General features: G+C 39.8%; 1 protein-coding gene and 1 pseudogene across 1 annotated transcript in view; both read left to right on the forward strand.

Annotated features, from left to right (window-relative positions):
- CATSPERB (catsper channel auxiliary subunit beta) overlaps positions 1 to 24,925 on the forward strand; it is a 115,461-nt gene extending 90,536 nt beyond the window's left edge. The window contains exons 20-27 of the mRNA XM_077780838.1: positions 2,401 to 2,540; positions 5,632 to 5,829; positions 6,624 to 6,734; positions 11,168 to 11,278; positions 12,843 to 12,978; positions 15,862 to 15,962; positions 16,655 to 16,729; positions 24,624 to 24,925. Coding sequence (XP_077636964.1) covers positions 2,401 to 2,540; positions 5,632 to 5,829; positions 6,624 to 6,734; positions 11,168 to 11,278; positions 12,843 to 12,978; positions 15,862 to 15,962; positions 16,655 to 16,729; positions 24,624 to 24,827 — 1,076 coding nt within the window. The 3' untranslated portion in view covers positions 24,828 to 24,925. The remainder of the gene's footprint in view (positions 1 to 2,400; positions 2,541 to 5,631; positions 5,830 to 6,623; positions 6,735 to 11,167; positions 11,279 to 12,842; positions 12,979 to 15,861; positions 15,963 to 16,654; positions 16,730 to 24,623) is intronic.
- LOC144245565 (heterogeneous nuclear ribonucleoprotein A1-like) lies at positions 18,834 to 19,821 on the forward strand (annotated as a pseudogene).
- Positions 24,926 to 26,687: the final 1,762 nt, after the last annotated feature.

The raw sequence follows: 26,687 nt of genomic DNA on the forward strand, positions 1-26,687 counted from the left end.
CACAATTTTAGAGTTTTAATTTTATATTGTTAAATTTCTGGGTCTTTAATTCACCTAGATTTTTGTCTTAGAATATTGTAGCCATAAAACTCCTAGAAGAAAACATAGGGAGAAAGATCCTTGACATTGGTCTTGGCAACGACTTGGATCTGACACAAAATTCAAAGGCAGCAAAAACAGAAGTAAACAAGTAGGACTACATCAAACTAAAAAGCTGCTGCACAGCAAAAGAAACCAGCGGAAAAGTGGAAAGACAACCTACAGAGCGAGTGAAAATATTTGCAAACCATATATATAATAAGGGGTTGGGTTAATACTTAAAATACATAAGGAACTCATACAACTCAATACCAAAAACAAACAAAAGTCTGAAGTAATGTAATTTAAAAATGGGCAAAGAACCTGAATAGACATTTTTCAAGGAAGACATATGAAGGACCAATAGATACATGAAAAGGTGTTCGACATGACAAATCATTAGGAAAATGCAAATCAAAACCATAGTGAGCTATCACCTCACACCTGTTAGAATGACTAGTATCAAAAAACCAAGAGATAGCAAGGACTGCTGAGAATGTGGAGAAAAGGGAACCCTCATGCACTACTGGTGGGAATGTAAACTGGGGCAGCCACTATGGAAAACAGTATGGGAGTTCCTAAAAATTTTTAAAATAGAACTACCATAGGACCCAGCAATCTACTTCTAGGTGTCTGTCTGAAGGAGATGAAATCAGTATCTCGAAGAGAGATCTGCACTCCCATATTCATTGTGACATTACAGTAGCCAAGATACGGAAACGACATAAGGTTCGGCTGATGGATGAATGGATAAAACATGGTGTGCGTGTGCACGATGGAATATCATTAAGCCATAAAAAAGAAGGAAATACTGCCATTTACAGCAACTTGAATGAGCCTGGAGGATATCATGCTAAGTGAAATCAGCCACATAGGGATAGACCAGTCCTGTGTTATCTCACTCAGATGTGGAGTCTAATTTGTAAAAAGTCTAACTGACAGAAATTGAGAGTAGAATGCTGGTTGCCAGGGGTATGAGAGTAAAAGAGAAATGGACAGATGTTGGTCAGTAGATACTTCTCATTGTAAAATGACTGAGTGCTAGGGCATGGTGACTATAGTTAATCATCCTGTATTGTATCCTTGAAATTTGCTAACAGAGTAGATCTTACATGTTCTCACCACATACACAAAGTAACTGTGAGGTGATGGGTGTGTAATTAACTTATTGGGATGATCATTTGACAGTGTGTATGTACACACACGCGCACACGCACACACATGTATATATACATGCACGAAATCATCATATTATGCACTTTATATATAGTTTTGTTTGTCAGTTGTACCTCAATAAAGCTGAGAGGGGATGTGGAACCTCAGCGCCCTGCATCGACCCTGCTAAATCAGAATCTGCATTTTAACAGAATATCCAGTGATAGTTTAGGAAGCACTGGCCAGATCACTCTGGTTTAAGGGAAACTGTCGCAGATGAGACTTCAGGCTACTCATTTCCTGCTTCTCAGCCCTGACTTACTGATTAGTAACGATGGAAGTGAGACTACGAGGTCAGCCAAATCTCTTTTTCTATTAAATTTCTCGGTATGGAGTGATTGCAAGCAGGTGGCCTGCAGGCAGAGACTGGTCTCCTGTTGTGGTGTGTTAACTGCCTAGTTTTGTTTTGGCAACAGTGGCTGACAGCTCTTTTAACTGAGGGTTCACCCTTCCGTTTCTTCCCTGAGCCATCCCGTTCAGTGTGACCAGTACTGTCCAAGTGACCTTTCCATGCATTTGAGAACTTGGCTGAAGAACGAGAAGTGGAAGGGAGCGATATTTCTGTGAGAAAATATTTGCAAAGTTAAATTTTTCTAAGAACCATCAAAGTTAACTCTACATAAATTCCTAACTGTATTTGTGCCCATTACGCATCCTTCATAATAGATTCTGTAGATGTTCTAGAATCCTGATTAGTCTGCCATTGTGAAATTGTCCAAAACTTTCATGATTATGGGGCACTTGGGTCACTCATTTGGTTAAGCGTCCAACTCTTGATTTCAGCTCAGGTTGTGATCTCACGGTTCTTGAACAGACTTGCATCGGGCTCTGTGCCTACAGTGCAGAGCCTGCTTGGGATTCTCTCTCTCCCTCTCTCTCTCTGCCCCTCCCCTGTCCTCTGTCTCTCTCTCTCTCTCTCTCTCAATAAATAAACATTTAAAAAAATAAATAAAAAATAAAATATTCATGATTTAATATTTTTCTTTTTGTTTAATTTCCAGGAAAAAATATATCTATATTGAGAGAGATAAATACATATAGATATCGATATTTTAGTATAATTGACATCTAATGATTTAATTTTAACCTTTGGCCTTATTTCCATAGGTGTTCGAACACTTGAAATACCGCTACTGAATGTCATTGTTGGAAACCCAAATTTGTTAGAAGTTAAGACTGAAGGCTCTTTTGATGATACTGATAGCTATTTAATGAAAATTTCTGCAGCTAGCAACGCTTTACGTCAAGTAAGATTTTAATTACCAAAAAAAAAATCTATTAATTATGGAAAACTTAGACTATTAACTAAGAGAAGGAGGGAATATCACACATAATCCTGTCTATAAAGAATGACTAAGCACTTTTAACATTTGGGAATTGGCAAAAAGCAATGTAGCATTACAGAACAGAGGGTGAATGAGTGAGTTTTGGGGAAGACTGACTGGTATAGAGTTTACTGTCTGTGAACTTGGGAAGGTCCCTTTACCATGGCTCAGTATCCTCATCTAGAAAATGGAGATGGTAATGATAAAACCTACCTCATAGGGTTGTTTTTGAGAATTAAATGTAATAATTCAAGTAGGACATGTAAAACAATGACTACAGGCTCAGTTGGCTGGGCCTCGGACTTCGGCTCAAGTCATGATCTCGCAGTTCACAAGTTCAGGCCCCACATCGGGCCCTGGGCTGACAGCTCAGAGCCTGGAGCCTGCTTCAGATTCTGTGTCTCCCTCTCTCTCTACCCCACCACTGCTCATGCATGCACGCTCTCGCTCGCTTGCTCTCTTTCTCTCAGAAATAAATAAACATTAAAAATCTTTTTTAAAAAATAAAATAATGTCAGGGCACCTGGGTGGCTCAGTCGGTTAAGGGTCCGACTTCAGCTCAGATCATGATCTCACAGTTCATGAGTTCAAGCCCCACATCAGGCTCTGTGCTGACAGCTCATAGCCTGGAGCCTGCTTCATATTCTGTGTCTCCCTCTCTGTCTGTCTCTCCCATACTCATGTTCTGTCTCCCTTGTCTCTGAATAGTAAATAAAAGTGGAAAAAATTAAAAAATAAAACAATGTCTGGCATGTAGAAAATCCTCAGTCGCTATAAACTGACAGTATTTTTCTTTTCTTTTTCCCCCTAAAACTGGGAGAGCTTTGTATATACACTTTGAACATTTTGCCCTTTCCACTTAACAATGCGGCTTAATCCTTTTGAGTCACTAAATACTTCTCTACATATTCCAAAATTGTTTTGATCATGAAGACTTTCAGATACAGACACGAGGAGAATTTCCATGTACTTAAGACTCAAACAGTAGTCAAGACATTGCTACTTTTGTTTTATCATCACCCCCTCCCCCAGCCTGTGGTTTTTGGTTTATAGTCTGAGATATTTTAGAATGAAAGCAAACATCATGTCATTTCACTTCTTATATGATTCAATATACATGTATAAAAAAACATGTGATTCTCTCTCACGTAACTATTGTCATACCATTGTTTTTCCTAAAACTTTTTAACCTAGTTTTTTGGCATCTATAGGATGCCACAACCTAGCCCATAATCAAACGTCCCCCATTTTTAAAAAAATATTTTTATAATTGTTTTGTTTGAATTTGGATCCAAACAAGATTCGCACAGCACGTGATTCTTTTTCTCTGAAGTGTTTTTTGTCCAAATACAGGTACCAGTCTATTTTCTTCCCTTGCCCCTGAATTGTAGAAATCAGGTCAGTCGTGTCATAGAATGTCCAACAGTTTGGATTTCTTTTTGTTTGCTTCCTCGTCTCTTATTTAGCTTGTGCCTCCCCCAACCCCAACCATAGTCTCTTTAATAGTAGAATGAATTCTGTTTAGATTCTGGTCCAATGTATTTTGGTACAACTTTAAAATTACATCATGTTTAATGGCTACAGAGGTATAGAGTCTACAACATCACTATAGTTATTAGTATTTCTACGTTTTTTAAATTCCCAAAACACTTTAAAATTTCAAACAGATTTTTTTCAATTTTGTTGAATATTCAACAAAATGTGTTCAAGGTTCAAACGCACATATTGTGCATAAATTCCTACTAAAAACATATCTCTGTGAACTACAGCAATTGCTAAGTGTATATCTTCTTTTCAAGATGAATACCAGCAGAAGTTATTTTATTCACATTATCCAAGCAAATCTCCAGGTGCTCGTCAGTGAAGGGGAGAAGCATCATTAGTCTGAGTAGAGGGAAATAATGGTGTTTATTTCATAAGCTTTCTCATTTCCAGTGTTGCTCACAGCTGTTAGGATGCAGTGTACTTCTTCCTGGAAAAGAAAGTGTTTTCTGTTATGTTTTATTCTCAAACAGATCTTTATGGTCGTTAAACACATCTCTCTATTTCTATTTTTACCCTTTTTCTATTTCTTTCCATATATTCTTTAATTTTCTTAATGTTTTTTTGCTATTTTTGAGAGAGAGACAGACCATGTGCAGGGAGGGGGAGAGAGAGAAAGAGAGAGAGATGGAGACACAGAATCTGAAGCAGGCTCCAGGCTCTGAGCTATCAGCACAAAGCCCAATGTGGGGGCTCAAAATCACAAACAACAAGATCATACCCTGAGCTGAAGTTGGACGCTCAACCGATTAAGCCACCCAGGCGCCCCTCTCTTTGTATATTCTTTCATTGGTCAGTGTGTTAGTTTACTTGGCCTGTCATAACAAAATACCACGGACTAGGAGTCTTAAACCACAGAAGTTTATTTTCTCATGGGTGTGGGGGCTGGAGGTCCCAGATCAAGATGTCAGCAGGGTTGATTTCTTCTGAGGCCTCACGCCCTGGCTTGTAGACGGCCATCTTTTCCCCATGTCTTTACGCAGTCTTCACACTGCATGTGTCTGTGTTCAAATTTCCTCTTGTTAGAAGAACAACCATCATATCGAATTAGGGCACACCCTGACGACCTCAGTTTAACTGAATCCCCTCTGTGAAGGCCCTGCTTCTTCTTCTTCTTCTTTTTTTTTTTTACTTCTAGGAGGGAGAGAGAGAGAGAGAGACAGCGTGAGCAAGGGAGGGTCAGAGAGAGAGGGAGACACAGACTCTGAAATAGGCTCCAGGCTCTGAGCTGGCAGTCAGCACACAGCCCGATGAGGGGCTCAAACCCACGAACTGCGAGATCATGACCTAAGCGAAAGTCGGACGCTTAACCGACTAAGTCACCCAGGCGCCCCTGTGAAGACCCTGCTTCTAAATAACAGCCACATTCCGAGAGCCTGGGGGTTAGGGATTCAATGTACAAATTTTGAATGCACACAGCTGAGTCTAAACAGTTACTTTAAATAACCTTCATTTACGTGGATATTTCCAGGGTTCAACTTCATTGGCCTTAATTGTCTGGGGAGCATCTACTGAGTGTTTGGTCACAACAGTCATACCAATGTTGAAAAACAGCTGCAGTTACCTCAAATCTATGCATCACATTCCGAGTGAAACTATCCCACCGGAAGACTGGATTAGTGGTGTTCACAAAGATAGTCAGGGTTTCAATATGATCAAAACTTTGCCGGTGAGAAACCCAAGCACATTGTTATAAGGGCACGAGTGACCTACTGCTTTTGTGTGATTGGCTGGCCATTTTGTCTTAGCATTTCTTTCCTAAGATACTCAGAACACCCCGGTTATTTTTCAAATTTCTTGTCATCTCGAAGATGTGATTATTATTTATTTCTAAAATACAAGAACTTCCTGGAATAATGATTTTTCTTGGTAACTCAGTGCCACCATTTAAAAAATCATTTTATGCTATATTACAGTGGCAAAATCTTGGGGATTTTGTAATATATAGTGATTTGTCATTATGTTGCCCTGTTTAGGGCTGATACCTTACTGGTTCCATTTTGATGTAGTTATAGTTTTAATTTGTGCCTTGTCAGAATTCTGTGACACCTTAAAATACATATATTATTATTCTTTGCTGACTAACTTATTGCTTATCATTTTCTCTGACAAAACAAATAACCAAACTTGAAGTTTTATTTACTAAAGACATCACTAAGATTTTTATAAAGTGTTGAAACTTTATTGCATTTGTTTTATGATAGCTATTTTACCGACTGACATTTTTTTCACTTATTTACAAGTCCCAAACAGTTCTATTACCATGAGTTGCAGTTGTCAAAATTCCAGAAAAATAAGTTGTAGGGAGTGCAGAGGGAGTAGAAATGGACTCTAATACCCAGAACCAAAAATTAAAAATCTGTATATTTGCTTTGAATGCTTTTATGGAAAATCAAGATTTTTAAATTAAAGACTTAGTAAATAATAATGAATGACATGTTTTCTTTGTTTGATCACTTACAGGTCAACTATAGGCCTCCATCCAATATGGGAATTGCCATTCCACTCACAGATAATTTTTACCATGCAGACCCTAGCAAACCCATACCGAGAAATCTGTTTCCTAGGTCAAAGGTAAAGAATTTTTTCACGTATAAACCAGCACTTATTTGAATTTGAGAAATCATTTAGCGAAATTACGGATGGACCTAACTGCAGGGATTAACTGAAAAGGTGCATTCTAAATGCTGTTCTACGTGCCCTCATATGTCAGCGCTGTTATTATTACTATGAGGACTCCCTTGGTTCTTTTTAATTTTTTTTAATGTTTTATTTATTTCTAGGGGAGAGAGAGAGAGAGACAGCGTGAGCAGGGGAAGGTCAGAGAGAAAGGGAGTCACAGACCGAAACAGGCTCCAGGCTCTGAGCTGGCAGTCAGCACAGAGCCCGACGTGGGGCTCGAACCCACGAACCGCGAGATCATGACCTAAGCGACAGTCGGATGCTCAACCGACTAAGCCACCCAGGCGCCCCATGACTCCCTTGGTTCTCTTCCCCTTCCTATAGCCCCCTCTCCTCTCACTGCTGTTGCTAGATGTGGCTTTGAAGCCAAGAAGCCTAAATGGACCCTTTTCTCCTGGCCGCTCCCTGTTCCTATCTGTATTGCCAAAGGGATACGTGGGGTGAGAGTGCCTTTCCTCAAAGGAAAGGAGCCCCCAGGCCCATTTCATGTCCAGCATGGTGCAATGAATGGTTTACCTTGAGGAAAGAAGACTGTTTGAGCCAAACCAGGCACATTTAAAGTGCTGCCAAGGTTCTTCCTAGAGAGCAACCAAACCCAGCAGCACCCTGCCTCTGGAGCGTGCAGTGAACACAGTAGAAAGAACAGAGAGAAACCAGTGGGTTCAGAGGAAGAGTATGTGATGGGGCACGCACCTCCCTGCCTGTAGGCATGCACAGACGTCCGCATCCATTCCACAGCCGGGTGCGCTAAGTATGTACACGCACACATAGGCAAAAACACAAAACGGTTCTTTCTTTTGTTCAGAGCTCCCCCTTGTCACCCCATGCAATTCAGAGTCAAGTCAAATTCTCACAGTGGTCTATTAGGTCCTTCACGATTTGGCCTTGACATTGTGTCTGACCTGATTTCCCTGGGTTAATCTGTTTTCACGTGGTTCTTCAAATATGCCAGACATATTTCCAGCTCAGGACCTTTGCAGCTGAAAAAATCCCTGTGTGGAATGCTCTTCTGCCAGAGAGCGCATGGCGCACTCTGTCACCATCCTCAGGTCTTTGCTTAAATGCCACCGTCATTGTGAGGCCTGCCTTGGCCACTCTATTTAGAATTGGAAGCCCTGCCTCCATTGTCACCCATTCTTTGTGCCCCTTCTCTCCTTTATTGTTTCTTATTGCACTTATTACACCTTTATAGATCTTACTCTTTTGTTTCAGTTATCATGATTCATAAAAAAGGTAAGCTATATAAGTCAGGGTTGTTGCTACTGATTTGAATCTATCTTTCTAAAAAAAATTTTTTTAATGTTTATTTATTTTGGAGAGAGAGAGACACAGAGCATGAGTGGGGGAGGGACAGAGAGAGAGAGACAGAGAGAGAGACAGAATCCGAAGCAGGCTCCAGGCTCCAAGCTGTTAGCACAGAGCCTGACGTGGGGCTCGAACCCACAAACTGTGAGATCATGACCTGAGCCGAAGTCGGACACTTAACTGACTGAGCCCCCCAGGCGCCCCTGAATCTATCTCATTCTCTGCTGCATCTTTAGCACCCAGAACAGCGCCAGACATGAGGAGTGCTTTCAGACTGTTGGACAAGCCAGTAATACACACTTGTGCATATATATTATACACATACCACATGAGGAGGTTGACTTCTTGTTGAATCTTGCATTTTGGTGGAAGGAGCTGGATGCCAGGCAACGATCAGCTATAATGCTGAGTTCTTCTTTGATTCCCCCATTTTTCTAAAGATAAACCCCGTAGTGTCACTAGAACCAAGCTTCCACTACTGAAATGTGATTTTACTATATTTACATGGAAATCCTTAATTTGTTTGGGTTTTCAGGATTCCCTGAGGATTTGAATAGTAAATGTATCTAAGTTACAGCTAAATCAGTAATTTTTTAGTGTACTTTTTTTGTGCAGTGCAGCCAACACGTATTCATTTCAGTGTTTCTAGTGTGATCAGCTACTGTACAAACAGATGTTCTCTGAGGATACAGCAACAAACAAGATAAACAGATACTTTTATAGATCTTTAATGTAATGGGGGAGAAAAGGAATTAAACTAAAAAGTTGTGCAAATTAAATACCATTTCTGAGCAATATGGCCGTGCATAACCTGAAGCCGAATTATCTAGGCATATTGTTGCAATGCAGCTTTCTCCATCGTCCCTCATAGCTCCTGTATCAGAAACTACGGGTGCAGTCTTAAAATTTGCATTAAAGAAAAATCCCCCAGTCAATCCTTACTTACCGTTAAGTTTAAAACAGCCAAGTAGTAGAAACAGACACAAAGCACACAGGATGAGTGTGGGTCAGGAGCACATAATCTAGTTCAAGGGGGTCAGACTGAAAGAGGAGCAGGGGTGAGCCAAAAAAGAAAGTAAGGCAGGGTGTGGAAGAGGCTAAGGGAGAGATAGCATCCTGGAGAGAAGCCACCATCACAAGGGCAGTCATGGGAAAGAGCTCTGTGGCTCGGGAGGACTGAGAGGTGTGGAACACAGCCAGTGTGTCTGGGTAAAAACAGAGAATACGCACTCCGCACAGTCCGCATGGAACCTCCTTACAAAGCGATGGCTTACTTTGTAATAAAGTCTTCATGAATTCCAAAAAGGCTTAATACAGTCCATATTCTATAACTTTTTTTTATTTTTTATTTATTTATTTTTAAATAGTTTGTTGTCAAGTTGGTTTCCATATAACACCCAGTGCTCATCCCCACAAGTGCCCTCCTCCATGCCCATCCCCCCCCTTCCCCCCCCCATCTGTCCTCAGTTTGTTCTCAGCATTCAAGAGTCTCTCCTTCTATAACTTTAAATCATTCAAATTTAAAAAACACAAAAAATGCAAAAGGAAAATAGTATGTGCACACACACATAGGTCTTTAATTCACCCACCCCTAAATCTGTCTAGTCTGACTTGTGAGAAATCCTAAATAAAATACTACCAGCAAGTCAAATGCAGGAATACACCAACACTGTAGTATATCAGGAGACTGTAGGGTTTCTCCTAGGTGACAAAGTTTGAGCATATGAAAACATATTAAAATAATATATTTTATAAATGGAGTGAAGGAAAACTAATCTTGACAGAAGCCATAAAACATATTTGATACAATGTAAAGTTCACTTCTGAATAAATATCTGTAAACCAGAAATAGAAGTGATACCACCCAATCTAATAAATAAAATCTGTGAGAAGACTTTAGAAAACATATAAAATTCAATAGTAGAAGCATTCATGCTTTAAGGCTTCTATTTTATTTTGTTCTGTAGGGTCAAACAAAGCCAACGTGACGAAAAATAAAGTATAAATATTATAAAGAGACAAAACTCACCAGTTCCACATATAATTACTTAGAAAACATGGAAGAAATGACTGAAGAAATATTAAAATGAATAATAATTATCACTAATGTAGTCCAAAGGATATCAGATCACAAAGAAAAATCAGTAATGTTCCTATATATCTGTACTAATTAATTAGAAGTAATAACTAAACAACCCCCTCTTCATCTGCATACAATAACAGATGTAGAATTTAATCTAAACTTGTGTGCAAGGCAGGTATGAAAAACATTGTATGATTTAGGTGAAGCACATATAAGACACCTAAGAAAGTCTTATGTCCTTCATGGGAAGGTTCACCATTAAAAAGCTCTGTTCTCGCCCGATTAATCACACTGCATTCAGTGCAATTACAATCAAAACTACCAGGGTACGTTTGAGGGAAACAAAATGGGATTATTCTAAAGTTCATAATGAAAAGAAAATTTGTATTAATAAATAATCTGAAGGGGCTCCTGCGTGGCTCAGTCAGATAAGCGTCCAACTTCAGCTCTAGTCATGATCTTGCAGTTCATGGGTTCAAGCCCTGTATTGGGCTCTGTGCTGTCAGCTCAGAGCTGGAGACTGCTTCAGATTTTATGTCTCTCTCTCTCTCTCTCTGCCCATTCCCCACTCATCTTCACTCTCACTCTCTCTTTCTCTCTCTCAAAGTAAGTAAATATTAAAAATAAAATAATAATAACCTGAAGAACAGAAAATGAATTGATTTGTCCTCCTATATATAAAAAGTAATTAAAATAATATAGTATCACTCAAAGTAAGCAGATAGAAGGAAATAATAAAGATTACAGTGGAGGTGAATAAAAAAGAGAATTGGAAAACAGAGAGAATGAACTTTTACTTCATTATTAATGGATATGTTTGCCCTATTAACTTCTCAGTGACTTTATGCATTCAGGGAACAAATATTTACTGAACATTAACTCAGTTGGCAAAAAGCCTGCCACACAAAAAACAAGTCAACCTGTATTCTATTTGCAGAAATCTGGTAAATTCAAACAGTGCGCGAATGCGTCCACTCGGGAAGAGTGTAATTGTACAAATGATCAGAAGTCTTCACATGCTGTTGCTTTCTCAGACTGCAAAGAAAAGGTAAGATCATTCTTAATTACCTGAAGACAAAACTCTTTCATATTAGTAAGATTTTGAAATGTGCAGTTTTATTAAACATGAGTGTTAAGACAAAGAAATGTCTCAGTATGTCATAGAATTAAATAGGACACAGAGCTGGAAAGACCTGGATTTAAATGAGCCTAAACCAGTTAATTAACCACCTGTATAAAATAGAATAATACCCATACTACACTGTCCATTTCACAAGATTCTTATGAAGATACACACATGCACGTATCTGTATGAAAAGTTTGTAACATGTCCTACATTACACTAGATTATAATGAATATTGATTCATTAAAAAATGTGTATATCAGTGTCAGTACTGGGACTATGGGTATCAGTGCTGGGAATATGGGAGATGAAGTGCTTGTAATCATGGAGTTCAGTCTGGTAGCAGTGACAAAATAGAAGACAGTATAGTACATTGGTTAAAAGAATGGGTTCTGTGTCAACTATTTTAGTCTCAAAGCATTCAAAAGTATATCAAATGGATATTGATGTTTGCTATAGGTAAGTTAAATATCCACTTAGTATAGCTTTCAAGTAGATCTATTTCAAGGCCTTGTAAGACTATATAATAGCATTATAGACTATCTATCTTCTATCTATCTATAGCATTATATTAAGTGATTTTATTTTTATAAAATCTTTTATATAAAGATAAAATCACTTAATACCATGCTGGGCATGGTGTTAGCATTCAGTGAATTGTGAGGATTGTTATATATACCCCTATGATTCTCCCCTCACTGAATTATAGTGACAGCTCTTGAGCATTTACCATCTGCTAAACACTGCTCTAAGCATTCTCCATGATTTATCTCCAATTTGAGGCACAGACAAGCCAGGTAATTTGCCAAAGATCACATCATCAATATGTGAAAGAGCTAGATTTCAGCTCTGACTCCAGAGCCTGAGCTTAAAGAGTGTGGCTGAAAGATCATGGCTGGCTGGGAGACAGGTGTAAGAGAGGTGGCCAACAGCCAACTCATGCAGTGCGGTTTGAGATGTGGGTTAGCCAAAAAAGTTTGAATACCGTCATAGACAATTCCTGAATAAGACCAATAGAAAGTCATGAATTTTGTTACCACAATGTTTGTGTATTACTTGTGGACTGCACATTGATTCCACTATAAGACAGATTGTTTTTCATGCCCTGAGAAGGCAGAAACCCTGAGAGGCACATGTTCTTTAGAATGGCCAAACTCTTGGGGGCGCCTGGGTGGCTTAGTCGGTTAAGCGTCCGACTTTCACTTAGGTCATGATCTTGCAGTTCGTGGGTTCGAGCCCCGCGTCGGGCTCTGTGCTGACTGCCAGCTCAGAGCCTGGAGCCTGTTTCAGTCTGTGACTCCCTCTCTCTCTGACCCTCCTCTGCTCATGCTGTCTCGCTCTCTCTCTCCTAGAAAGAAATAAAACATTAAAAAAAAAATTTTAGAATGGCCAAACTCTTGGAGAATCTGTCTATTCACTCTTTACCAGGAAATGAAATAGGTCTTGAATTGTCCAAATTGACATTCATTTTTGGAATTTGCATTTTAGGTTCCTCGTTTTAAGTTTCCAGTTACACAATATCCAATTTCTTTGGAAATTTACAGTGAGGATGGACGTGTACCAGTGGAAATGCCATATCTGCTTACCGTAACTGAAGTGAACAAGAGGGAAAATTGGAAACTAAGTAGGATTTGCTTTCTTCTATAATTATTTTGTCTTATAAGTAATGTTGTTATTACCTAGGTAAGTGGCTTTTAAAACCAGTTTACAACAACCAGGAGTTCTTTGGAAAAGAATTCAAGTTTGTTGGCAAGTTGCTGTTTACTCTCTCCTCTTGTCTCCCATGTATTTCGTCATTACTTTTGGTGACCTGGATTTTGTGGTATAACAGCAGTTTTGAAGAACTTGAACTGTAAAACATTTGAAAGACATTTTGTCCTTATTGTTGTTTTGAAAGCCATTTTGTAGATGAGTAGCAAACACGATTAATTGAATTTGTGCTACATGTTGGTCTAGTGCCTCTTTTGACTGGTTTTGCGATGTTACAGAGGAGGTTCTTAAAGTTGTGGCCTTTTAAAAGATGGTAGAATCTACCATCTAATACGAGCAAAGTTTTTTCAAGATTCTAGGGTAAAATTATTAAAAAGATGCAAAAATATTTTTAAACAAGAAATATCAGGGGCACCTGACTGGCTTCATCAGTAGAGCATGCAACTCTTAATCTCAGGGTGGGAAGTTTAAGCCCCACGTTGGGTATAGAGATTACTTAAAAATGAAATTGTAAAAAATAAAATTAAATTAAATTTACCACAATTCAACTTTACCTCAAATATACAACTTTTTCCTGCACATTTTGTGTTTATAAATACTTTGAGGCAATCTCCCACTCAATCAGTAAGTAGACACACACATAGATTTATAGAATTAAGTGCAATTTTGATTGGTTATTAATGTTACCAAATATCCAGACATTGGGTATTCAGTGAGTCTTACTCTGCCCAGTATATGCATTCTTGAAATGAAAAATCTAGCAAAGAAAACTACTAACTATTTCACTTTAACTAACATCCTCATTTTCTGTGATAGGCTGGAACCTAATGTTGCCAGCTTTTGAGTATCGATTGTTAAATATTCAAGCATTTTGGGTACTGGTTGTTAAGCCATTAGTAGCTTGAGATTAGCCATGGCGAGGCTATTTACACAATGGAAATGAGCAAATGCTACTATCAGAGCTTTCTCCCTGTTAGATCCCATGTACCATTATACCACTGCAATTTCTAATCCCCACACCATAGATCTGTTTTTAGAAAGAATTATAAGAAAAGCAAGAACACCTGATCGTTTCTTTCAGAAAAGAATTAAATGATCCTATTGGGAAAGTTTTCTGCCACCTTATTGAAAATCAGTTACCAACCACTGAGTTTGCATTATCTCATTGCCGAAGACACAAAGTATGTGCAGGTTAGAAGTTGTCTAAGCATGGAACTGGACCTCAATAAATATAAAAGAATTGAGATCATACCATGCACACTTTAATATCACAATGCTATGAAACTTGAAATCAGTCACAAGAAAAAGTCTGGAAAACATCCAAAAACATGGAGGTTAAAGAACACCCTACTAAAGAACGAATGGGCGAATCAGGCAATTAGAGAAGAAATTAAAAAATATATGGAAACAAATGAAAATGAAAATACAACAATCCAAACTCTTTGGGATGCAGCAAAGGCAGCCCTAAGAGGAAAATACATTGCACTCCAGGCCTATTTCAAGAAATTAGAAAAAGCGCAAATACAAAATCTAACAGCGCACCTAAAGGAACTAGATGGAGAGCAACAAGAGCACCCCAAACCCAGTAGAAGAAGAGAAATAATAAAAATCAGGGCAGAAATAAACAATATAGAATCCAAAAATCAGTTGAACAGATCAATGAAACAAACAGTTGGTTTTTTGAAAAAATAAACAAAATCGATAAACTTTTCTTCTCAAAAAGAAGAGAGAGCTCCCAAATAGACAAAATCATGAATGAAAATGGACTTATTACAACCAACCCCTCAGAAATACAAGCAATTATCAGGGAATACTATGAAAAATTATATGCAGACAAACTGGACAAATCAGAAGAAATCGACAGATTCCTAAATGCACTACCAAAAGTCACTCAGGAAGAGATAGAAAATTTGAACAGATCCATAACTAGTGAAGAAATTGAATCAGTTATCAAAAATATCCCAACAAATAAGAGCCCTGGGCCAGATGGCTTCCTGGGGAATTCTACCAGACATTTAAATCAGAGTTAATACCCATTCTTCTCAAGCTGTTCCAAAAAATANCAAATACTGTTAAAATGTCATTACTACCCAAAGCAATCTACAGATTCAATGCAATCCCAATCAAAATTGCACCAGCATTCTCAAAACTAGAAAAAACTATCCTAAAATTTGTATGGAACCACAAAAGTTCCCCAATAGCCAAACTAATATTGAAGAAGAAAACCAAAACAGGAGGCATCACCATCCCAGACTTTAGCCTCTACTGCAAAGCTGTAACCATCAAGACAGTATGGTATTGGCACAAAATCAGACACATAGACCAATGGAATAGAATAGAGAACTCAGAATTGGACCCACAAATGTATGGCCAACTAATCTTTGACAAAGTAGGAAAAAGTATTCAATGAAAAAAGACAGCCTNAAGGGGGGTGGGGGAGGGGGGAAGGGGAGTTATGGGCTTGGGGGAGGGCACTTGTTGGGATGAGCACTGGGTGTTATATGGAAATCAACTTGACAATAAACTATGAAAGGAAAAAAAAAGCATAGGGCTGGAAGAAAAGGTCAGCCTGAATAATGTGGTCAGAGGTCTGTCTTGTCCTTCTTGACAATGTCCTTGAGAAGATGCATTGTTAGCTAAGTACATTTTCTATAAAGTCAGGCAGAACTGAAAGTCTAGGATAACTTGGCCATGTTATGGAGTAGGATCCTTCATTGTACCTTGATGTTTGTAATAAGTTTTATGCAAAATGTGACAACAGCATAATGTGCTTAAAATATACTTCATGTACTTCCAGAACACAGTGTACCAGAAAATGTAGAAAAATTGAAACATTACTTAGAACCACATCTTACTGTTCCCGTGTATAATCCTTTAGGCCTCAACTTAAGTATAAAGGTAAGTTGACAACATCTTTGTCTTTCCTCTTTTGAGTTCAGATAAAATATGTATGTCTACACTGAGATTGGTTTATGTTTTAAAGTATCGATGTCTATCAGTGGTAGAAATTGCATCTTTAAGGTATATGGAGAAGTGTTTCTTTTTCCTCCCTTTCTCTTGATATTATTATTTCAAAAGGTATCTAAAAGTTAAATGTAACATTTTACTATTTTTTTGCACTAATAGGCAAAACTAATAGATTGTTTTTCAAGGTAGAGCAGAAAAGTTGTCTCAAAATTTAGGGGATAAATGGGTTTGGTATACTTCATATGGATGTACACAGGTATGTCTTCGGATTCCAGCTACCCATAAGACACATGAAATTAATATAATCTAGGTAATTATAAAAGTAAAAATGAGTGGACATATCAAAACCATGGATATGACGATAAGCCCAAATTACTTGTCGAGGCCATATTAGGTTTTGTGTCTCTGTTTCTTCCTTCTAAAAAGAAGTATCAGCTATTGTCCTTCTCTTTCCACTTTTATTTTGATACATGAAGTAGATGCATAAGAGCCTTAGGAAGGGGACTGGATTTTTCTATGCGTCATCTGTAGGGAAAGTGGTCACAGTGTGTATTTTAGCTTGAATGTACATGGGTGTCCATGCTGCCAATGACCAGGTGTTTTGTTTTTTTTTTTTCCCACAGGGCTCTGAACTTTTTCACTTCAGAGTGTCCGTTGTTCCTGGGGTCACTTTTTGTAACTTAGTTGAAGAATTTCAGGTATAGTAAAGGCACCAGGTACTGATGGGGTGATGGCTGGGGAAGTAACATGACAAGTGTCAGTGCAGGAGACACTAAAGAGAAAAACAGCAGAATTTGTGTGATACACGAGGCTTGGAGACAAGGGATCCTGAAGAATGGTGGTGACATTGTCAGTAATGATGAAGGTAGAGTACATGACAGGTAGCAGGACCGTGCTGGGAAAATTTAAATAAGTGCTTGAATTTGTTTTTATTCTCTCTCCATCGTCCATATTTAACTCAGTTTTCAGAATTTTATTGCGCTTCCTCACACCCTATTGGGGGATGGGGTTTCCATTCCGATCTTCCCTTCGATAATCATCGCTGTGACAGTAGTCTTAATACGCTTAAAGCTATCAGGATCCGAAAGAATTGGGAACCAAAATCGGTGTCCCCAAATTACCCCATGATGTGCAATAAAGTAATTTTGGTCATTTGTATAATGACATTTGCTACCTTTGGAGGCTTAGGGGGCAAGGAAGATTTGATTAAATCAATTAATGGCTCATTCATTATGGAAAACTGATACCACATTGTCAAAAATAGATCTCTCTCTCTTTCTCTCCCTCTTTCCCTGCCCCTCTCCTTTTCCATCCTGATCCTGCCCTAAGGCTAGCCCCAGTAATAAGTCCGCACTGCTGCAGATATATGTTAGCTAACTATAATTTAAATAAAACCTTAAAAACTCAAATAAAATAAAATTGGTGAAAATATAGTAACTCAAAACAAAAAGAAAAAAGGAAGCATAGCAAAGGCTTCAAAATAAAAATACAATAGACACACCACTTAAGTTCTAGAATACCCCTATGTGACATAGAAACCAGGAAGCCACACTAGCAGAGCAAAGGTTTTGAAAACTGAACTGACAATGGAGCCACCATAGAAAGTAAAGCAGAACTTGGTCTCTGAACTCAACCAGTGTGTCCAAAGGCTAAAACAAACCAAAACCCCACTAGGGCACCTGGGTGGCTCAGTTGGTTACGCAGCTGACTCTTGATTTTGGCTCAGGTCATGATCTCACTTGTGAATTCAAGCCCCGCATCAGGCTCTGTGTTGACAGTGCAGAGCCTGCTTAAGATTCTTTCTCTCCCTCTCCCTCTGCCTCTCCTCTGTTCATACTGTCTCTGTTTCTCAAAATAAATAAATAAACTTTAAAAACAACAACAGCACTTTCCAAAGAATGTGGAACAGGACTCAGAGTCTCACAACATAAATACCTTTTTTTTTTTAATGTTTATTTTTGAGAGACAGTGTGAGCAGAAGAGGGGCAGAGAGAGAGAAGGAGACACAGAATCTGAAGCAGGCTCCAGGCTCTGAGCTGTCAGCACAGAGCCTGACATGGGGTTTGAACCCACAAACTGTGAGACCATGACCTGAGCTAAAATCAGCCACTTAACTAACTGAGCCACCCAGGCGTCCCTCACAACATCTTAAATGTCCAGGATAAAATCTAAAATTATTCAATATACCAGTAACTAAGAAAATATAATCAGTTCCCAAAAGACAATCAGCACTGCATGGAAAAATGAAATAGTCAGACTTTTTCTTAAAGTTTATTTATTTTTGAGAGAGAGAGAGAGAGATTGAGTTTTGGGGGGGGGGAGGGAGGAGAGGGAGATCCCAAGCAATCTCTATGCTGTCAGTGTAGAGCCTGACATGGGGCTCAAAGCCACAAACTGTGAGATCACGACCTGAGCTGAAACCAAGAGTCAGACGCTTAACTGACTGAGCCACCCAGACACCCCCAGACAGGTTTTAAACCAGCTGTGATAACCCGGTTCCATGGGGTAAAGGTAAACACTTGAAATGGCTGCAAAGGAACTGGGAGAAATTCTCAGTAGGGAAATGGAAGCTATAAAAAAGAACCAAATGGAAATTTTAGAACTGAAAAATTCAATATTTAAAACTTAAAAATCACTGGATAGACTCAATAGCAGAACAAATATGGCAGAGAAAAAAAATCAATGAATTTGAAAAGAAAATCAGTAGAAATCCACCCTGAAGAAAAAAGACCTTATAAAGAATGGCCTCCTTTCTACCCATGAGCACCACTGAGGAAGCATGTCTTCCCTCCCACTGCCATCATGTCTAAGTCGGAGTCTCTCAAAGAGCCTGAACAGCTGCAGAAGCTGTTCATCGGGGGTTTGAGCTTTGAAACAACTGATGAGAGTCTGGGGAGCCATTTTGAGCAATGGAGAATGCTTGTGGACTGTGTGGTAAGGAGACATCCAAACACCAAGCGCTCCAGAGGCTTTGGGATGGTCACCACAGCCGCTGTGGAGGGGGCGGACACAGCCATGAACACAGGGCCACACAAGGTGGGTGGAAGAGTTGCGGAACCACAGAGGGCTGTCTCCAGGGAAGATTCTCAAAGACCTGGTGCCCACGTTACTGTGAAAAAGATTTCTGTTGGTGGCCTTAAAGAAGACACTGAAGAACGCCACCTAGGAGATTATTTTGAACAGTATGGGAAAATGGAAGTGCTTGAAATCATGACTGCGGAGGCAGTGACAGAAAGAGAGGCTTTGCTTCTGTAACATTTGATGACCGTGACTCCGTAGACAAGATGGTCATTCAAAAATACTGTACTGTGAGTGGCCACAGCTGTGAAGTAGGGAGAGCCGTGTGTAAGCAGGAGATGGCTAGTGCTTTATCCAGCCAAGGAGGGCAAAGTGGTTCTGGAAACTTTGGTGGCGGTCGTGGAGGTGGTTTTGGTGGGAATGACGACTTTGGTGTTGGAGGAAACTTCAGTGGGCGAGGTGGCTTCGGTGGCAGTCGAGGTGGTGGTGGCTATGGTGGCAGCTGGGATGGGTATACCAGATTTGGAAATGATAGAAGCATCTCTGGAGGTGGTGGAAGCTACAATGATTCTGTCACTTACAACAATCTTCAAATTTTGGGCCCGGGAAAGGAGGAGATTTTGGAGACGGAAGATCTGGCTGCTGTGGCTGTGGAGGCCAATAGTTTGCCAAACCACAAAACCAAGGGGCTTAAGGTGGGTCCAGTAGCAGCAGCAGCAGCAGCTGTGGTGGTGGCAGAAGGTTTTCATTCCTGCCAGGACACAAAGCTTAGCTGGAGAAGAGAGCCAGAGACGTGACAGGGAGGCTGCAGGTCGTGACAGATGTGTGAACTGAGCCAAGCACCGTGGAGGCAGGGCCCAGCTGCTGCAGAGAAGACATGTTTTAGACGGTACTCACGTGTGCAGGCAAAACACTCGAGGACTCGATTTGTGACTAATCATACAACAGGTTATTTTAGTTTCTGTTCTGTGGAAAGTGTAAAGCAATCCAACAAAGGGTTTTAATACAGAATTTTTTTGCACCCATGTTGTTGATTGCTAAATGTAAGAGTCTGATCATGATGCTGAATATTTTTTTTATTTATTTCTGAGAGAGAGGGAGAGAGAGAGAGGGGGAGAGACAGACAGACAGACAGACAGCGTGAGCAGGGGAGGGTCAGAGAGAGAGGGAGACACAGAATCTGGAACAGGCTCCAGGCTCTGAGCTAGCTGTCAGCACAGAGCCCGACGCAGGGCTCGAACCCATGAACCGTGAGATCATGACCTGAGCCGAAGTTGGATGCTTAACCGACTGAGCCACCCAGGCACCCCTCATGATGCTGAATAAATGTGTCTTTAAAAAAGAGAGAGAGAGAGAGAGAATGGCATCAGGAACCTATGAGGTCTGAGGTCTGACCTTTATGTCACCAAAGTCAGTAAAGGACAGAAAAAAAGGATTAATGCAGGAAAAGAAGAAAGAAGAGAGGAGGAAGATGAAGAGACGGGGGGGAGTGGGAGGAGGAAAGAGGGGAGGGGAAGGAGAAAGAGAAATAAAGCCTGAAAATGTCCCAAATTTGGTTAAGACATAAATTTATATATTCAAGAAGCTTAATGAATCCAGAATAAGCTAGAGAGATCCTGTATAAACACATCATAATCAAACCACTAAAAATCAAAGATAAGGAAAAAAAATACAGACAAACAACATATAAGTGAACAGCAATTTGAATTACTGCTGATATTTTCTTCGGAAACTATAGAAGCTAGAAGAAAGTTGTCTAACACCTTAAATGTACTGGGGACAGGGGTAATTTGAGGAGGAAGGATTGCCCATCCAGAATTCTATATCTAGTCCTTCAGGAATGAAAGAAAAATAAAAGCATTCCCAGATGAAGGAAAATTAGGATAAGCCTCCCTGAGTAGAAACTCTCTTTTAAAGAAAAAATATATAAAGTTCTTCATGCTGGAAAGAAGTGTCAACAGAAGGAAACAAAGCTTTAGGAATGAAAGAGAAACCAAAAAAAAAAAAAAAAAGAAAAAGAAAAAAAGAAGAAGAAGAAGAATGAAAGAAAAATAAAGGGGCGCTTGGGTGGCTTAGTCGGTTAAGTGTTTGACTTCGGCTTAGGTCATGATCTCACGGTTTGTGGGTTTGAGCCCTGCATCAGGCTCTGTGTTGACAGCTCAGAGCCTGGAGCCTGCTTCAGATTGTGTATCCCTTTCTCTCTTCCCCTTCCCCCCTCACGCTCTGTCTCTCAAAAAATAAACATTAAAAAAATTGTTCTTGAAAAAAAAAAGAGGAAATGATTGCACGGTTAATAAAGAAAAAAGAATCAGGGCACCTTGGTGGCTCAGTCGGTTAAGTGTCCGACTCTTGATTTTGGCTCAGGTCATGATTCCAGGGTCGTGGGATTGAGTCCCATATCAGGCTCTGTCCTGAGTATGCAGCCTGCTTAAGAGTCTCTCTTTCTCTCTCCCTCTGCCGCTCCCCTGCTTGTGTTCTCTCTCTCTGTCTCTGTCTTTCTGTCTCTCTCTCCACACAAAATAAAGAAAGAGAATCATCAAGAAACAGTAGAAAAAAGAGTGTAAAGTTTCTCATGACTGTTGAAACCTGCTTTTGAAAGCAGGGGATCCTGAAGCAACAGAGATTTTTGTGCACCATAAAGGACATTATTGGGATAATTGACAAAATTTGAACAACGTCTGTAGATTAGAGAACAGCATTGTCTCAGTGTTAATTCCTTGACTTTGGTAATTACAAGGTGGCCCTTGAAGTGAATGCTTTGTGTTTAAGAAATGCAAATTGAAACATTTTGGCAGCAAAGACACATTGTGTCCAGAATATATTCTTTTATGATTCTGGGACTTAACCTTTTTTGAGACATGGTGTGGAATATTTGGATAGTCAAAGAAGATTGGAAGGGAAACATTTGGAGAAAAACTATTTTCAAGAACTTTCGAGGAGGCAGTTTAACTGGAGAATACAGAATTCAGAGGTGATACAGGTGTCTAGTCTCAAAAAATAATGGATGGCCTAACTGAACAAGTGAAATTTTTATAGTGTCCAGTGAGGTGACTCAAATTTTATTTTAGGTAAAAATGGGCAAAGAAGGGAAGAACAGCAACAAAGATACAGATAAGGGAAAGTATAAATTATCTCTTGAATAGCTTATGGCCATTTGGCTGGAATGCAAGGTTATGTATAAGAACATGCGGAGGTCAGGGTCAAATTGTGGGAGACCTTAAATGTTATAATGAGGGCTTTAGAACATTCCTATCAGCAATAAGAAGCTATTAAACATTTTTGCAAAAAGGTGTTTGGGGATGGACACGTGGCGTACAGCAGCCCAGTCAGAGTGAATCACAGAATTTTTGCTCCAAGTGCTGGGACATGGATTTGCTCTTTCTTGATGATGTTGAACAAAAAAGCTTGTAGCCCCAGGAAGTGCTGTTCTCACCCAGGAGGGCTGTGGAGATACCTGACACTGCGGAGGCAGAACAGGAAGCTGGAAACAAACCCCAAACAGACCATGATTATAATGGCTTGTTTCCTCTGGCTCTTTCTAACTTCTGCATAGAAAATTCACTTTTGCAATTACATGTAGCATATAACTGTCTCTCTCATTGGCCACAGACAGGTTAGATCTTTCTTTCTTTTCCTTTTTTTTTTTTTTTGAATGGAAAATTGAGGGTGGTTTTTTTAAGTTTATTCTGAAAGAGAGAAAGCATGTGAGTGCATGAGTGGGGTAGAGACAGACAGAGACAGACACACACACACACACACACAGAGAGAGAGAGAGAGAGAGAGAGAGAGAGAGAATTCCAAGCAAGCTCCATGCTGTCAGCACAGAGCCCAACGCAGGGGTCTATCCCACAAACCATGAGATCATGATCTATGCCAAAATCAAGAGTCAGACGCTCAACCAACTGAGCCATCCAGGTGCCCCAGATTAGATCTTTCTTAACAAAGCTAATTATCTAAACTCCTCTGATGGTCCAGCTTAAAAGGAAGATTTTTGTCTTCTTATAGTACCACCTAGAAGATCATGAGTAGAATATCAATTCAGTATCTAATATTTTCTATCAAATTCCCAACAATGCCTGTACCACTGAGCACACACCGTTGGCTCTAAAGTACCACAGGAGATGGTTAGACCAGCTGATCCATTATTGCAAGGATAATTATCTGCCTGGATGGGAAAGAATGGTTTCTCACAGCTCTCCATACCACTCAGCCGGGTCCACCTTTTAAATTCTGCTGCTTACAACATCCCATGTCCAGTATCAGCTCCCTGTGGTCAGCATTCTTTTAGTTGCAAATAAAGCAGCTTCGCTTATTTAAAAAGAAAAAAAGCGTTTTATGGACAGACTGCTGTCCTACAAAAATGAATCTGGCAATATTATTATGTCACCCTGGACTGACAGGGTGGAAAGGAGGCTAAGTGGTTTGTTTATACAAAGTGAAGCAATAAAGCTCACAGTAGCAGGACTGAAAATGGAATGGAACAAACGAATGTGAGAGAAACTGTAAAAGAATTGATGGCATCCAAGGGCTGTTTCTTTTTTTTTTTTTTAATTTTTTTAATGTTTTATTTATCTCTAGGAGAGAGAGAGAGACAGCGTGAACAGGGGAGGGTCAGAGAGAGAGGGAGTCACAGACTGAAACAGGCTCCAGGCTCTGAGCTGGCAGTCAGCACAGAGCCCGACGCGGGGCCCGAACCCACGAACCATGAGATCATGACCTAAGCGAAAGTCGGACGCTTAACCGACTAAGCCACCCAGGCGCCCCATCTAGGAACTTGTTTTTATTGGTTATCCTTAGTTACCCATTCAGGTGTAGGAAGCATTTTGAATATAGAGACATTTCCCTATGTTAGCACATAGAGGATTTTCTAAAGAGATGATAGCTTGAAAGAGCACATACTGGTTCTCCCTCCTGGGAATGACCATTCTTCTCTTCCTCTTCTGTGGACCCAATTATTCTTCCAGCTCAGGAAGTGCCATCCCTGGTCACCCTAGGCAGTTAGTCATTCCCTACCTGTGTTCCCAAAGCACCCTGTCCATTTCTCTATAACTGAACACAGAACGTTTCCCTGCCATACCCTGCCTACCTCTGCCATTAAAGACTGATGATGAAGGTATAGGATGGTAAATAGAATTCGGATCCTGTATGTGTGCTAATCATTTCTTGCCGGGTTGTCACGTGACTATTTCTAGGCTTTGCGGGTGCCGAATATCCTTATGTAGCTGAGCAGAAGTTTGGTAAATTGAGGGGCGCCTGGGTGGCTTAGTCGGTTAAGCGTCCGACTTTCACTTAGGTCATGATCTCGCGGTTCGTGGGTTCGAGCCCCACGTTGGGCTCTGTGCTGACTGCCAGCTCAGAGCCTGGAGCCTGTTTCAGGGTCTGTGACTCCCTCTCTCTCTGACCCTCCCCTGCTCATGCTGTCTCTCTCTCTCCTAGAGATAAATAAAACATTAAAAAAAAAAGAAGTTTGGTAAATTGATTAATAGTATCTCTACTGTTGGAGAAATCATAGAAAGTTCAGTGTTTTGAATGACTAGATTCAGAAAGCTAACGGACTTTGCTTTTCCATTGCAGATTTATGTCGATGAAGTACCATTGCCATTTCCAGGACACACACTTATTGCTGTTGCAACAGCTGTAGTGCTGGGGGGATTGATTTTTGTTACGTTTATATTTCAAATACGTAACATCCACCCGAGTGAAATGTGCCGAAACTTTATGACAACAAACAAAGTGAACTTATCAAATCTCAGCATCAGTCAGCTGCCTCATAGATGAACATCTGAATAGCGAACAAATGATAATCACAATTCTCTCTTTATTTCTTGGTTTTGTTAGACAACTCCTAGAACAATATATTTAAATGTGAATATAAAAATGAGATAAAATACTGCAGAATTCCAACTCAAATTTCTATTTGTCAAACGTTTGCCATTCTATTCTCTTATTTTAAATACATGGAAAATTTCTTATTTATTTATTATCTAATCTCTATACCCAACATTGGGCTAAAATTCACAACCCCGAGATCAAGACTCACATGCTCTTCTGACTGAGCCAGCCAGGTGCCCCTAAATACGTGGAAAATTTCTTATGTTAACACTTACATAGATTTCCCTTGAGGTTTTTAGAAAACTGTAAAATAACCATCTCTGTGTGGAATGGCTTTTCTGTACGTTTTAGCTTTTATTGATGGAGCCCCTTCTGTGGGATCAGAACACCTGAGCCTTGCTCTGTTCAAAAAACAAAAATAAGCAGAACTCGGTCCTTCAAGGGAAAGGCAGGTGTGGAAGACACCCATCCGCAGGTGCGCTATCACAACCTCATGGGAATTAAAGACGAAACCATTTGGGTTTCTTGAAGCAACTTCAAAACCATATAGTAGTAGCTAAAAAGGGGGAGATGTGACCTCCATTATAAACTGTGGCTTTGCCTGTATATCCGTAAAGTTCTCTTGAGGTGGCAGTGAGCAAGGTGGCTCCAAGAATCAGACCCAGGAGCCCTGTATCCAGGATTGCCACTTCCTCCATTTGTGACTTGGGCAAGTTACTTCTTTGTGCCCGAGTTTCTTCACCTGTAAAAAGGAAGTAGGCTTAATACTTAGCTGACAGGTTGCAGGTAGATTATTAATAGGTAGGCTATTGTGAGGGCCAAATGAAGAGATAACATGTAAAGTACTTAGAACAGTGCCTGGTTCCATGAGTACTATAATTGTTAGTTGTTGTTGTTTGGTTGCACATAATAGAAAGTGATTGTATAAAAAGGGGACATTTAGGGGCGCCTGGGCGGCTTAGTCGGTTAAGCATCCGACTTTCGCTTAGGTCATGATCTCGCGGTTCGTGGGTTCGAGCCCCGTGTCGGGCTCTGTGCTGACTGCAGGCTCGGAGCCTATTTCAGAGTCTGTATCTCCCTCTCTCTCTGACCCTCCCCTGCTCACGCTGTCTCTCTCTCTCTCCTGGAAATAAATAAAAATATTAAAAAAAAACAGTTAAAAAAAAGGGGGGGAAATTTATTGGAGAATACTATAGAAAGATAATCCTAACAAAATCTGGACAATCGATTCTTGTCATGGGCAAGAATGAGAACTTTTTGGGGACCTAGGAAACAAGAGTTTTTCAACTTAAGAGTGTCGCTTGGGCCAGAGGTCTAGAGATAAAACATGGCACGGTAGTTAAAAGGGTAAGTTCCAGGGTCTAACAGCCTGGGTTTTTTTTTTTTCTTTTAATAAATGTTTACAATTTTAGAATAGTTTTAGGTTTATAGGAAAGTTGTGAAGATAGTACAGAGGTTTTCCCTATAATCCACACTTGGTTGACCCTGATATTAACATCTTATGGCCTTGTTTTGATCTAGCTCTATCACTTACTAGCCATGTGGCCATCAGTAAGTTATCTGACCTAAGATTCTATGCTATGGTTCATAGATGCACACATGTGTCTTCCTGTACATTCAAAGATGATGCTCCTTAAAATAATCCAGCTACTGTACATGCACCCACATATTCACTCACCTCTTCTCCCAAAAAAGACAATCCAAAGTCTAGGTACTATCAATTTTCTCTTAGTTTCTTCTTCTTCTTCTTTTTTTTTTTTTTTTTATTATTTTTTTTTTTTTCTATGTGTGAGAGAGAGAGACATG

The sequence above is a fragment of the Crocuta crocuta genome, unplaced genomic scaffold (genome assembly GCF_008692635.1).
Source record: "Crocuta crocuta isolate KB4526 unplaced genomic scaffold, BGI_CrCroc_1.0 scaffold299, whole genome shotgun sequence".
Classification (NCBI taxonomy): Eukaryota; Metazoa; Chordata; class Mammalia; order Carnivora; family Hyaenidae; genus Crocuta; species Crocuta crocuta.